The sequence below is a fragment of the Pteropus alecto genome, unplaced genomic scaffold (genome assembly GCF_000325575.1).
Source record: "Pteropus alecto unplaced genomic scaffold, ASM32557v1 scaffold87, whole genome shotgun sequence".
Taxonomy (NCBI): domain Eukaryota; kingdom Metazoa; phylum Chordata; class Mammalia; order Chiroptera; family Pteropodidae; genus Pteropus; species Pteropus alecto.
In genome coordinates, this window is record NW_006443225.1 from 9,193,872 (window position 1) to 9,208,734 (window position 14,863).

Consider the following 14,863-nt stretch of genomic DNA (forward strand, 5'->3'; position numbering starts at 1 on the left):
GTAAATAAAAGAAAACAAAATAGACTTACAAAGCACCTTTCTCACCTAAAATCTTTTTAAGATAATTCGCTTCTTCATAAATCCACATATATACCATTTCAAAATCAAAAGATGATATTGAACAAACAATTCAGGACAACAGTTTTTTTATAATATACAGCATTCCTCTGCCTAAAAACATTTTTAAACATAAGTTTTGCCTAATTATCTCCTATTTAAAATTATTTAGTAGAGTTTTATGAATTAAATTTATTTTATTCAAGAATGTATTATAAACAGAATAAACATTTAAGCTAAAAGGTTCAAACATTAATGATCACTGATTTAGATTAACACTATAAAGTAGAGTAAGTAATAATTGCTTTAGAGAAATACTAGAGTTTTATGTGACTGCTCATTATAATTTAAAATAATGCTACAGGGAATGTAATCTTGGTTTGCTAACTTTTCCCTAATTGAGTATGTGAATATGAATACCTAATAATGCAGCTCAAGTAAATAATAGTTTGCAATATTGGAGAATTTAATAGTTTAAAACAGCACATTCTATGGGCACATAATTCTTGTTTTATAATTATCGACATTATTTTGTACTAAGATCAAAACCTAGATAATTTTAGCTTTGATCATTGAAATTGGTTTTAAGATTCCATTGTTAAATTAGAAGATGCTTATAGGGAAATGTACCCAAATTATTCTTTATGAGAAAATAAGCAGGAGTAATCATGCAAATTTTGAGTAGGCAAGCTCCTTTGTCTTAGACTTATGACTCAAAATTTAATGATGAAATGCAGAAATAGAATCAACTGTGCAGGAAAGCCAAAACAAGGAAGATAAAGGTTCTCATATGAGTTGCTTATCAGAATGTCTTATTTAGTGATAAATAGCTTTTTTCTTACTACCTTCGGAACATTTAGTTTTTACTAAATGAATGCTTCATACTGTTGGTCACTGAAATGAAACATTATTAGTTATTCATTTCTTTTAATTTGAAACTTATGGGAGGCTGTACAAATAGAAAGATGGTTTTTTACGATATATAAAATACAGTTTTAAAAAAATTCTGTAGCCCCAATGACTATATTTGGTTTTAGTTATTTTTACCATATAATCACGATACCTGATGTACATTTCATTGCACGTAGTAATTTTTCGTTATGGGACTTTTCTTTGGAATAAATGATAGATGGTTAGTTAGAACTAGTGATATATCAGAATTTTAGAATAGTTTTAAAGAGATGAATTTATTGCTTACAACTACATTTATAATAAATGAGCTGTGTATGGGACGCTTTCCCTAATAAACTGTGTGTTCTTTAAGAAGGGTGATCCAGGGCATAACATCATATCTAGAAATAGAGGAAATGTTTAACAAATGTTTAGTCGAATGAGTGAATAATGAATAAACTAACGACAAAAATTCATTTCCTTTTACAAATACATAGAAACAGTTTTTAAATGGCACAAACTTCTTAAAGTATGTCTTCCACAACTTTACATTTTCATATTGCATTATACTTTTCAAAACTAAGTTCACACGTTACTGTGTTCATCATCAACCTCCTGATGAACTGCAGTGTTGAAAAGGCCTTATTATTTTTATTTTGCACATAAGGAAACTAAAGCAGTGAGAAGCAAAGTGACTTGTTGATGATAAACCAGTTATGTCACAGCTAGAATCCATGTCTTTTAACTTATTTCACCATGACATTTTTTTCTATTCATAAACACACTTTACTAGAGTTAAGCCTGTCGCAAGACTCTATTGTTTTGATTCTACTGTCCACTGCTTTGTATATTTTCTGAACCATTTTATATACTACTTTCTATTCTAAATCCCTATATGTGCTTCTAATTATAAACTATGCAGAAAGTAAAAGAGAACAATTTCCTGTGTCGTCTCTGCTGTAACATCACGGAAGTGTACTTTTGAGATGAATTTAAAAATCTGGAGGTTTCCACTTCAGGCAGTATGGCAGATTCAATGTCCTGGTAGAAAAGGAGGCTGTGCTTTGTGGCAGGCCGGAGAGAAAGCCTAGGGCCCAAGCCAAATGTGTGTGTGTGTGTGCACACGCGTGTGCTACGGGAGTTGAGGGTTTGCAGCAGCTTAGGATGGAGGGTGTCTGGGCACCAGGGGAAGGACAAGTAGGGGTAGTTTTAGGGTTGGCTTTGGCTTTTCCCTCAAATTAATTGTCCCACCAACACAGTTTCCTGGGTAAATAGATGATTAAAACATGATGAGTACACATTATGGTACACTATGCAGCAGTTAGAAGAATAGATTAAATATACATAAAGCAATATGGATATATTTTTTAAAACATTGAGCTTCGTAAGAAAATTAAGAAGGATCTGACTTATAGAAAATACATTTATGTAAATTAAAAACATCTACCCAAGATGATAATATATGTTTTATAAAAAGATAAACAGCAAACACTTAAGAATGTTTGCCTATGATGGGGAGGAGTATGATGGTAGAGGTTAGGGATAAAATAGAATAAGTAAATAAAGTCAGAGGGGCTTTGTTTGGACCAACTCTAATTGTGTACCATGAACTGAGGGGTATAAGGAATATGATGACTCAATCTTATGAACCTGAGGTTAAAATGAAAAGAAGGAAAAAACAAATTCAATGGATGAGTTAAAGAGCAGATTAGATACAATGTATAGGGAAAAAACTAGAAGAGATATCTAAAGAAATTACTTAGAATGTAAACTAGAAATACAGAATAAGGGGAGAAAAGGTCGAACAACGTGTGGTTCAGAGTGAGAGGATCTAACACAGAGTCTAAGAGAGGTAATATTCAAAAGAGATAATGGCTGAGAATATCTTGATAAAAGACACACATTCTCAGACTCAAGAAGCACAAGCAAGGCAAATAGAAAGAAACTAAGCACAGTGAAGACAAAGAGAACATATTAAAGCTATCAGAGAGATGAGGCAGACTACCTACTGAATAATTAAACTGATAAGGCTACCCTCTTGACGACAACGATGGAAACCTTAGGAACATGCAATATCTTCAAACTGCTGAAGAAATAACTCTCGACCCAGATGTGTGCACCTAGTGATATGTTTCCAGATCGAGGGCAAAAATAAAAACATCTTCGATCAAACAAAAGTAGAGGTTAGACCAGTAGATATTCACTAAGAAACATTTGCTTAGAGCATGTACTTCAGGAAGAAGAAAAATAAATGCTAGAAGATTAAGTATGGTGAGTATTTTATAATGTTATTTCAAAAATAATTTCTTTTTTTTTAAAAAATAGCACATTACTGAAATACTAAAAGTTCTACTTAATACAGCACAAATTACCCAATTTTATTACCTGCTTTGCCTGTTTATACAAAGCATCATCATTTATGTCAGATGCGAGACAACCCCTTGATAATCTGATATTAGAAATCTTTGAATCATGGACACAATGCTGCATTGCGACATATGGAAATTATACTCCATTACAAATGTTGTACATTCAAAGTAAAACAAATAAACTCCAAGTCCAAAAGGTGAGGTGTCAAAAACAAATACTGCTATCTAGTTTTTCAGTTTATATAAACAGAAGCATTTAGGAAAGACTTAATTGCAATACTGGCATAAACCTTATAGTTTACGCTAAAGCCAAATGCTATAATCAACCTTGGAATGATTTCAACATTTGTTTCCACAGTGAACCTAATACTAAAGTCTAGGGCAACTGCTGAATATATAATAGGTTTTGTGTGTTCTTATACATTCAATCTTATCAGAGTCTAACTTGAATATAAACAGTTGTACAGAACAAGAAATTTTGTTCTATCGAGTCATGGTATACAAAGTAATAAAGAGCATTTATGGATGATTAAATATTGAAGTGAAGTTGAAGTATTTAATCTACTGCAAAACTCATTTAATGCAAACACACCTGGCAATATAGATATTATTGATATTATATGTGAAGGGAACATTTTCATCCAGTTTCTCTCATGGAAATTTAATTTCTTTCTTCTCTGAGAATTTGTAGTTGTGAGACTGAGTCCATTTCCAGCACAAATTTCCAGTAATACATGAAGTGTGTATGTACATATTAGAGAAGAATTCGAGTGACTTTTAAAAATCCCACAGTCTCAAATCTATTACCATCTGTTTTCTATGACAGGTGAAATGCATAATAGGTAGAAACTTAAAAACCCTATTTTAAGTTTATTATGTTGATTTTGACGTCCATTTTCATGCCACCATTCTGTTTTATTTTCTGATGGGTTTTATGACCAAGTGCAAACTAGACTGATCTCAGAACAAATAAAAATGGGCACTTTTTAAACAAACAAAGCAAAGCTATTACATTTGCAGAAATTAAAAACAAATAGATGAATTGAAAACATTTAGGTTAATTTTGATAGATTTCTTTTCTTTTAGTTTCTTTAAGATCTGACTTTGTACCTAAATAAAACATCGGAATTTGGGTACTGAATACCAAACAAGAAGCGGCTATAGTCTAGTTGTATAAGTTTATCGTCCATTATTTCTAAATCAAAATAAGTTAAAAGTATAACCAACAGTTGCTTTATTTCATTAACTGCCAAAAATCGGCCTGGGCATTTGCTGGTTCCAAATCCAAATGGCAGTAAATAATACCTCAGCTTCTTCCCTCTTTTGAAGAAGGTGGTTTTCTTCTTACCATTTTCTGTAAAACGGTCAAATCTAAACTCCTGTGAAGAAGAAATAGAGAGGGTTAAAATAAGAAATTTACATGAAATAGTTTGAGTTCAGATCCACAAAGTTGCCAGCTCCTACCTGCCTGTCTTCAAAGGCTCCTACAATAATCCAGCAAACACCAGAAAGTAAAACTTGACAAAGTGCAAATCATGAATGAACTTTCGAAAAACTCCAACGCTACTAAGAAATTACTTCTTCCATATCAGAGTGAAATCCAAACACCTATATACTTCTTTCCAATTCACATTTCTCTCCTATGCTGAGGTCTCCTGCACTGTCACCATTGTTACTGTGAATGATGAACGGGAGCTGCCTGAAGATCTCTGATATACTTTTCTTCTGTTCCTTCCCAGCTACTGATGGATGAGAACTTTGAGCTTAGAACGCAATGCTTATTTAACCCAATGCAATTTGGATTAAATAGATATAAGATAATAAGATTCCCATAATCGGTCTTGCTTGTTTTTTGATATTGTACTGAATTTCTCCTATGACGGTTCTACTAGAATAACTCTCTTTGGGTTAGCTCTAGGGTGGCAGGTGTTCCTGATATGTTTTCATCAATGAGTTATAGTATTTGTTACAGAAAATGATGGGACTGGTTCATCTAGGGTATTTGGCCCACCATCTTAATTTACTCCCTTGAGTTTCCAAGAGGAGACTGAGCAACCTTATCTCAGCCCATGGTGGATTATGCCATTGATTAAATTAATACACGTGGCATGCATGAAAATGACCAAATATTTCCTGTACTTGGTGCTCGTTAGAATTAGACCTGCTCGCCACACAAGTTTGCTAGGGACTCCATGAAGTCAAAGACAAAGAAGCAGTTCAGATCAAAAGCATCTCAAGTTATAGAGAAGAGCCTACAATATGGGGATAGATTGTGAATCTATCACAAATGATCTGTTTTTCTCACTCAAAATGCCAGTGTTAATGTCAGAGAAATTATTCTCTTTAAAACTACTGAGTTTATCTTCATTTACCTAGGATACTTATTCTGATAAATATTCACACTTATAGAACACACTTTGGGTGGCTTCTGTGCCCCCTGACTTGCAAGTGGGTGCAATCATAACGGCAAAGTTAATATGCATTAGAACATAAGCATATTTTTCAGCAGACAGTTCTGGGATGTAGCTGAAGGATCTAAGCAGTGTGGAATGAAATGCACCTGTCCATCTCTGTAGTCATGAATGAGGGCACTCTTTCTTGATGTACAGTTTGTTACTGGGGACAGAGTTACTACATGAAAAAAAAAGTCTGTCCATCAACGTGGCTCCGGACGACTTGCCTGACTACAGAATCTTTGCTTCCTCCTTCTTACTGACTAATTTTAGGAGACCAGTGCCCTCCCCACAAGCTTCTGGCCTAGGCCAAATCAGTTTAAGTCAATTTTGCCATGAAATGATTTGTTAAGTGGTCCCACTGGAGCCCCATTGTTTAAGCCGAAAAATAAAAAAGATAAATTTAGCTTGACTGTGACTTCATAATGCCCCAGTTTCATAAATAAGCCAGAAACTGTCATGGCTTTCCTGATCTTCTTCATGAAAGAGAACACGCTGCCCTCTGAGAGGCCAGCGGGACACACACACAATGCTCCCAACCCCTGCGACCTTCAGTTAGTGCTTACCTTCCGTTCACTTAAATTTCTAGTCAATCAGTAATGCCTCTCCTCTAGTTTTCCATTACATTCTATTCAGTTTCCCCATAATAAACATCTTAGAACTTCTTATTTAGTTGGTTATAGCATGAAACAAGAAAAAACCAATTCTTTTGCTCTATGACTATCACCAAGGTCAAAGGGCACATAGGCATAAATATATTTTTGAGTAGAAATTTATTTTTAGTTTGTTTTCCATTTCCAGGGCCTGGAGAACCAGAGCAGGAGCCAACATTAGGAAAGGCTTCTGGCAGCTGGTAGGGATATCGTCTGGTTTTAGCCCAAAAGAGAAGGGGCATAACAGTCACACCCCTAAGATTTTGGGGACACGGCGATATAGAACAAAGGGTTAGGAAGCTCAAGAAGCAAAGTTCATTTGGAACAAGTTAAAAACAGGATTCATCATATCAACTTAAACTCTTTGCAGTAACCATAATAGCTCAGTGCTTCATAATTAAAGAGGGTCGATTAAACACAATATCATTAAGTGGATGAGAACAGAGAAACAGCAAGAGAAAGAATGAGACACTGAAATTCCCCACTGCTCCTCTAACGATTGTTGTAGTTGACTCCTCGACATCTTTCTTCTGTGTAAGATTTGTCCAGGCTCCAATCGTGGTAATCACATCCCTCTGGCCTCTGATTTAGGTCGAGGTGTGTGAACCAATCTCATCCATGCTATGGGGGAAAAGTCTGTGGGACATCTGGGAGTTCCCTTCTTGTGAAGGAAGAAAAACAAACAGCAAAAAAGGTCCGTCACCCTTTCTCCTCTGGACCTAGTTATATGTGGGTATGATGCCAGCCACTGCCACTGCTTCACTGCCACCAGGCTGAAGACAGAGCTAACCCACAGGAGATGGCAGAGCCAAGAAATCCCAGGAGACTGGAGTCACACTGTCTTATTTATCTCTATTTTTAAAGCACCCAACAAAGTGCTATGCACATAGTAGAGGTTCCATATATGTTTGTCGAATTAATGAATAAATACATGACAATAAAGTATATTTTAAAAGCAATCTTCAAGCTTTTGAAGAAAACAGAAATATTGAATGAGTAAATAAACATGTAGAGAATGAAGAGTAGATGAATATTCAGTGTTTACAAAGGAAAAGTGGTATAATATTTAGCACTAGACATCAAGACTGGATAGATGACTCAATTTTATGGATGGAGAAGAATTTTTGGTATAAGTGACGAGGAACATTGTATAACACCCTAATTTGTGTTCTCCAAATATTATGTTTAGTTCCGTTCAACAGATTTTTTTTTTTTAAAAAGTAGTTTCTGAATGCAAAAAGGCATAAAACATGGTCTTGCTGAGGTAGGTGACATCCACTATGATCAGGTCTCGTATTTATTTGATTCATCATTTGAGTATAGGAATCTAGATTTGACAAAAGATATGACTTCCTCGAAATAAAAACTGTCACTGTTTTACATGGATGACTGAGGGCTGCACTGCTGCCCCTGGTTTACAGTCAGTCTTCCTGGGAGCAAGATGACAGATGACAGAAATTCCTTTTTATCTCCATGACTTGGGTTCTAGGCAGTGGTGTGCTGTAGCCAGCTTGTACTAGCTCATTTCTTCTCAGTTCTGTGTTAGGAATCTTCATGTTGGTAACATGGGATCAGCCAGGGTGGGAGTATTTATACCATGAAAACTGATAAAACCAAGGTTTTTTCAGAGTGCTGGTTTACCAGCTGGTTCCACCATAGCTGGTATGACGTGCCAGTTTACTGGTATGGCAGAAACCCTCTCAACATGAAGCATCTGGATATGAGAATGAAGCCATGTGATAAGGCTGAGCCTCTAAACTATAAACTCTTAAGGATAGAAGTCTTTTTTATTTGTGTCACTGGTCATGACCATCAGCATGCTTTCTGAATAGAAGATGCTCAGTATACATTAGTTTCTTTGACGTATACTGGGGGCACAATCTCTATTCCAGGTTGAGATACAGACAAAAATTTATTATTCCGAATATTTCTTCATTTGTCATGACTAAAATAGTTTAAGAACAGTGACAATAACCAAAATAATACCAATACGGCAATCTTTATAGTGATTTAGAATTTTTTCAAGGGCTTTCAAAGTCATCTATCACTTTATTAATCCCTACACTTCCAAAAGGTAGATAGGGCAGATTTGCATGAGGTCAAGTAAAACTTTTCGAGTTCAGAGCTTTAGGGGGTACTTCATGGCTTTGTAATTTCTTTGTTATTTCACCGTGTTCTTACTCTAGGAGGCTACATGGTCGTGATAATGTGTTACTAACTTAAACATTTGTTGTTTCTTCCATATGGACTTCCCCAGGCCTCCTTTTATATCTTAGCACCTCTGGCCATAGGGAAAACACCCAATAGATTTTGTTCTTTCTATAGCTCCAGTTGTACATTTTGACCAAAAAAAAAAAAAAAAAACATTGTCATCATTTACTGATTCTTTGAGACCCAGGGCTTAAATTCTGGTTGGTAATAAACATAAATTTGAGAAACTTTTCAGAAAATTTTGAAAAGCTTCTCATTCCTTGCTAATTTATCTAGACTTTCTTGGGTAGCATTTAGATTGATAGAGAAGAAGAAAGAATTGGAAAGTGGTATTTCCTTCACTCTCTCTCATGGTTTACTTTTTACTTGCCGATTTGTTTTCCCACATGGGCAAGAGCCACCGGACTGGCTACATTACAATAAACTAAGCAGACAATATTCAGGAAAATAATTCTTAACACAGAGGTTACATGTTGGCAGCTGACAGACCCACTTAGGTCCCTGAACACTTTGTTTAGCCCACGTTGTGTTTTAAACTTTACTTTTCCAAATATTTAAACATTTTAAGTATTATTCAGAAATCCGTTTTTTGAGTTAAAAAAAAAAATGACTTGGCCGTACCAGGTCTACATGCTTGTAAGAGCTGAGGGTTAGTTCGGAAGTAGCCAAATGGGCTCATTTAGCGGCCTCCTGGGCTCTCCCTTTGCCATAGTTCTCACCACTCCTGATAGAATTGCTGTATTTACACACAAGCCACTTCATCTATTTGATCTAGTTAGGCCCAGAGCATATTTGAACATGCAATAGCCGTGTTGATTTAAATTTCATCTGGAGTGTGTTTTCATTTTCAGTACAGTAATCCACCCAGCACCCCACTTATGTATCGACCTTCTATGGACACCCTCCCGTGTGCTCGGTAGGCACTAAGAAGGCAGAGAAGACAGTGACAGGACCGTTTTCCTTCCGGAGCTTATAGCAAATGGGAGCACAGACAAGTCAACAAGTAATTGCAAAATACTGTTGTGCACCATAATAAAATGAGTAAAAGGTACACACAGGCCACAGAGTGGGCAACGGCAAGTTCTGAGGAATAAGGTGGGAATCGGGGACACTGTGAAGGAAGAGGTGATTACGAGTGATTCTTGTGGAGTAATCTGGAGCCACCTGAGTGGACAAGCAGGGAGGAAATTCAGGAATAGAGACATGTATGAAGGAAGACCATGTCCTTTTTCAGAAATGTAATATTCTAGAGTCTCTTAGTCTTGAATGTCCTGACACTATGCCTCGTTGGGTTGAAAGAATCTATGCTAAGAATCTCTTCAGGCTCTGTGTTCCAAGAATTACTACACTTTTATCTGGAGTTAGTCTTTCCTCACAATTTTGATCCAAGAGCTATTGCTTGTTTTCTATATCTAAGGCCTGGCCTTCCCTTTCAAGATCCACAGTGTACAAAAGACAGGAAGTAGGGAATATAAACCTCTGATGAGCTCCTGGGCCAGTGCTCTTAGCGACAAATGGCCAAGGACAGAATTCTCTTCTTTACTGTCAGTGCATGGTTGTGTTTGGATGGGCATCTGTCATATGAACATCTATAACACATTATTGCCCTAAGTTAAGAACAAAAGGAATTAATCTACATGCCTGATAGTGGGCAATGCTCAGTAAATGTTCATAGAATGAAGGATTACATAAGACCTTGCCAAATCAGGTAAAAATGGTTCCAAACTATAATTAACATTCCTCAACTAATTTCACAAAAAAACAGTACCCTGGCAAAAAAAATTAGCTAGTTAATTTTACCATTAGTCAGGCATAACTGGCTAACGTTGGGCCTAGTAAATAATAGAGAGTGCTCGTCAACTTAAGTGAGAGCCACCCTAGTGATGCTAAGTCAGTATTCACAATATCGCGATTCTGTTCTTCCACAGATTTAGTACGAGGCAAACCTGTCTAATTATTCTTAAGACCGGTCGATTTATTACGTAAAGTTTGGGCATTGCTATTTAGTATTCTACAGAAATACTGGAATGCAGATATAAATCAGCATGCTTTCAACATTTAACTTTGGTTTTTAAATTCCTAAAAGCCTAACTCATGGTCTTTTCCATCATGGGGACAGGGGCAAGGGTGGAGGGCAGGAGGAGGCCAAAGGACAGTACCATAAAAATAGAGGTAATCTGGCAAACATTTATTGTGTATTTGTTGATAACTTTAATGTTAATTTTACTATTGTGACATGAAAAAGAGACTACTGGAATAATAACATAATGAAAAGCAAATTAAAAATTGTAGCTAGAAGCAAAACTATTCAAAAATTAAGAAATATTTTTCAAATATCAGTTATTTATTTGCTCTTTTTTATTGACTATTGAATTCCGTGTAAAAATTTTGATATTTACAAATAAGGAAATAAAGCTTAACTGAAAAATGTTCACTTATTAATATGCTAGTTCCAACTTGCCATCATCATTCATTTAATGCCTCTTCTTCTGAAACACACAGAAACCACAGGGATGTTTTCCTCTCCTCTAAAAAATTTTGCCCTGCTGGATGAAGTCAATACAGATCATCTCATTGTATTGAAAGTCTGTCCTCTTCTCATTAGTTTCCAAAATTCAACAATACTTTAATCCAGCCTGGCTGTAAGACATCTCACTCAGAAACTGGTGAGTTCTGGCTTTTGAGCTGCTCAAAAAGAGCATGCGAATTTCCCTTTGAAAAAAATAAAATAGCATTTTATATACAAAAACCACTGCAGCAACAGCATGACTTCACAAGAAGCACAGGCAGAACAGGACTGCATTCAATTTGCATGCAGGTGGTGAACCTCTGAAGTGGTGTTAAGGGATGAGCCAGAGTGGATTAATTTCCAGTCTTTGATATTCATTAACTCCAGCTTTGGAAAAAAAATACAAGGAGATGACACAATTACCCTCAGAGCTTCACCCGTGAGCAGTGGCTTTACAATCACAAGTTCATAATGCCATCCTATTTGGTCAGGAAGGGGCACCTGCCTTTAGCAAGAGGTGAAAAAGTACATGGCCTTAGCTATGGCCATGATGGTATTCGACTTCAGGAAATCAACCCAATTCTGGCAATACTTAGCAAAACATTCATCATTATTTATTCTCTAAGCTGCCTGTCAATAGCTTACCCTTTATGAAACCTAATTTTGGCCTAAAGATAAAGGCCAAGGTACAATGTCCATTGCATTTGAAGAAACTGGCATTGAGTCCCCTCACTGTATTTCTATGTATAGGCCACACGAAATTTGAAAGAGAGATCCTTAGGAAACACTTCGATAAATAGGAAATTTTTCCCATTGGAAGGAAAAACAAAAGCCATCAAGCTGTCTCAAATCCCATCTGGAACAAGGCAGCAAAAGGAAGAGATAGAAAAAGATCATGAGGAAGAACAATGTGCTTGCAGTCTCTGAGAAGTAGCAGTGACCAGCCTGATGTTTGTTTACCTCTGGAGCTTCAAAGATTTCCGGGTCATAGTGCAAGAATGGAGGAAAGATGGCTATGAAGTCTCCCTTTCGTAGACGGTAGTCCCCAGTCTCTGAAGGTAGAGTCAAATCCTCTTGAACGAAACGAATGATGCTCGAAAATGAGCAGAGTCGTAAAGCCTCGAGAATGGTGCTTTCTGAAGGAGACAAGCAAGCAACAGCTTTTTAAGATATGACTGGTCCTGAGAAGTGCCCAAAATTTGCCATTAAAGCTCATCACCAATAGCTCTGATTGAAAAGGAAACCCATTCCTAATCAGATCCGCCGAGCGCAGAGCTGGAGCCCATGGTGGCTTTGCATGGCCAGAGTGAGGAGGGACAGGGTGAGACAGCCGTGGTCTGGTCTAAGCCCCGCTTGGGGGCATTTTGCAGACAGAAGGCAACAGTGCTGTGCTCGGGCAGAAAGTCATTAATTAGGATTTTTGTAGGAAGAAATGGTTGGCAGGAGAGGAATGCTGTGTTATTGGTTTACCCACTGTAAATTAAAACCATACCCCAGTTAAAGTCCCCTGTTGGTGGGTTACGTCACCAACCTCCAGAAGAGCTATGCCTTTAAAGCCAGTCTTAGGTATTTAATAAGCACTTAGGCAGGTAATAGTAAAGTAATTATAGTAATGCTTGCTGAGATGGCTCAACACCTAATTTCTTTTATGCTAGCTGTAAATAAAATGTGAGTCAGCATTGGCTGGAAAAAATTCAAAGGAAAAATACTTTTACAAGATTCAGAAAAACACCTTCTTTCTCTCAGCATCCAGTGAAAATAACAGCCACCATCATAACCTGGAAGATTCCAGAAGCGGAATGTCCTTGCTTTCCCAGTGGCCTTCACCTTTTGCTCCTAGCCCGACAGATTTTATGGCTAATTTCCGGCAATTTATCCTGGCAGTTTGAGGAGGAATTCCTTTGGGAATAATATGCATAATTTGCATAAATCATTCTGATAGCATGCATATCAGCATGTAGCTCCTGTCTAGGTCTGCATCCCTGCCTTCATAATCAAAACTGACTATGTTTTCACCAGCGTGAATGGGTCCTAGGATATAAAGCTTGATTCCTTCTAATCAGCAATGTGAAAAAGAGCTCCAAATTGAGTGTTTCTCTCCCTTTACATGGTAACAAATGGTTGTGTTTATGACTTGCAATGTAGAATCACACGCGAGCGCACACACGCGCGCACACACACACACACAATGGCCCAGTTTCCTAGTTTTCAGCAAAGCTCTGATACACGCGAGCGCACACACGCGCGCGCGTGCACACACACACACACACACACAAAATGGCCCAGTTTCCTAGTTTTCAGCAAAGCTCTGAAACATAGGTACCGAATTATTACATTACAGAGTCAGACTGGTCAGGGAGGGCTTGCGCCAGCCAAAAAATAAAAATCAATGCTATTTCACTAAAATGTAAATCTCTGCCCAGCTTGCATAGAGATATCAAGAAGCTTTGGGTGGCTTCTCCCAGGAGGTTTTTCCCTAAGCATGCATTTGTCGAAAGAAATGAGGCTGCGGTCAGCTCTGTGTGGCCAGTGTGGTGATCCGATGTGACGTACAGTGAAGCTGTGCATATTCTTTTGGACTGCCTTCGTTATTATAATCAGGCAGAGTCAAATCGGTTTGTTCGTGATGAGGCCAGAAAAGAACTTTGGTTTTGGAACATGGACTCTACTGCGGATAGCCACAAGGCACCTGACGCGATGGATTTTAGCTGGCAGGACACCAGTGACCAACATTTCTATGGCGAAAAGCAAGGGTCGTCCTCCCCTGGACTGCTGCTGGCTCTGTTGGGTCAACAACAGTACAGCATCATTTTAGCTTGTGGTGTGAAATGGTAGCTGACATATGTAGCAGTGCTGTTCAGACAACAAGTCCAGGAGGGGTGTGGGAAGAAGAAATACAAAAGCAAAATAATTGTGGGGTGGCTGCTGTGACAAGGCAGGCATTTAACAGTCCAAATAACGTGGTCATATCCGATTGGCTGACGTGCTCACGGGAAGCATGGCAGCTTGCGCCCACTGCAGTATCACAAATGACAATTGGGCAAGCATATCTTATGCAGAAGTTAATCACAATAATGGAGCACAAAGTGTGGCTTAGCGGTCAGATCGTAAATGACAAATCTGTTTTACCTTCCAGTACCAGTAATGTGTGCAAGACGACGTTGGCTCTCGCTCTGAGCGATCATGCCGATAATCACTAGATGACAAAAGTAATGAGTTGCATTATTATTAACAATGAAGAGTGGGGCTTCTGTGGCTCTGTGTTGCCACAAACACACAAAAGCCAACAGCTTTTCCACCAGCCCCGAAGAACGCAGGCAGAGCTATATGTTGAGAAGAATGACAACTGCACAATAAAAAAACTGCAGCCTCTACTTGTAGTTGTCATAGTTGAGCAGACACCAGCCAGTGCCACTGACAGACCAGCTGGGCCCTGGGAGGGCTTCCATGCTGCACCAGGAGGTACAGTAAATTATCCTGCACGGTAGAGCAACATCTGTTTCTGTGCTAGTGCCGAACAAACAAGGCAATTTAAAACATACCAAGGGATAACCAAGCAACAATTGAACATGACCCTCATTTTCTCCCTCTTCTCACACATGAGGTGCTAAACTTCATTGTGCAAACACTCCACCAAAGAGAGGCCGGGTTAGTATTTGAGAAGGTGTTGTCAGAGAGATTTTACATATTTCCAAAAGAGAAAGGAAAAGCTTATAGTAT

General features: G+C 37.7%; 1 protein-coding gene across 1 annotated transcript in view; it reads right to left on the reverse strand.

The window, feature by feature from the left end:
* Positions 1 to 14,863, reverse strand: part of LOC102888293 (25-hydroxycholesterol 7-alpha-hydroxylase) — a 154,929-nt gene continuing 140,066 nt past the window's right edge. Inside the window, exons 5-6 of the mRNA XM_015598698.1 lie at positions 12,104 to 12,279; positions 1 to 4,696 (exon numbers count right to left, since the gene is read on the reverse strand). Of these exons, the coding sequence (XP_015454184.1) occupies positions 4,409 to 4,696; positions 12,104 to 12,279 (464 nt within the window). The 3' untranslated portion in view covers positions 1 to 4,408. The remainder of the gene's footprint in view (positions 4,697 to 12,103; positions 12,280 to 14,863) is intronic.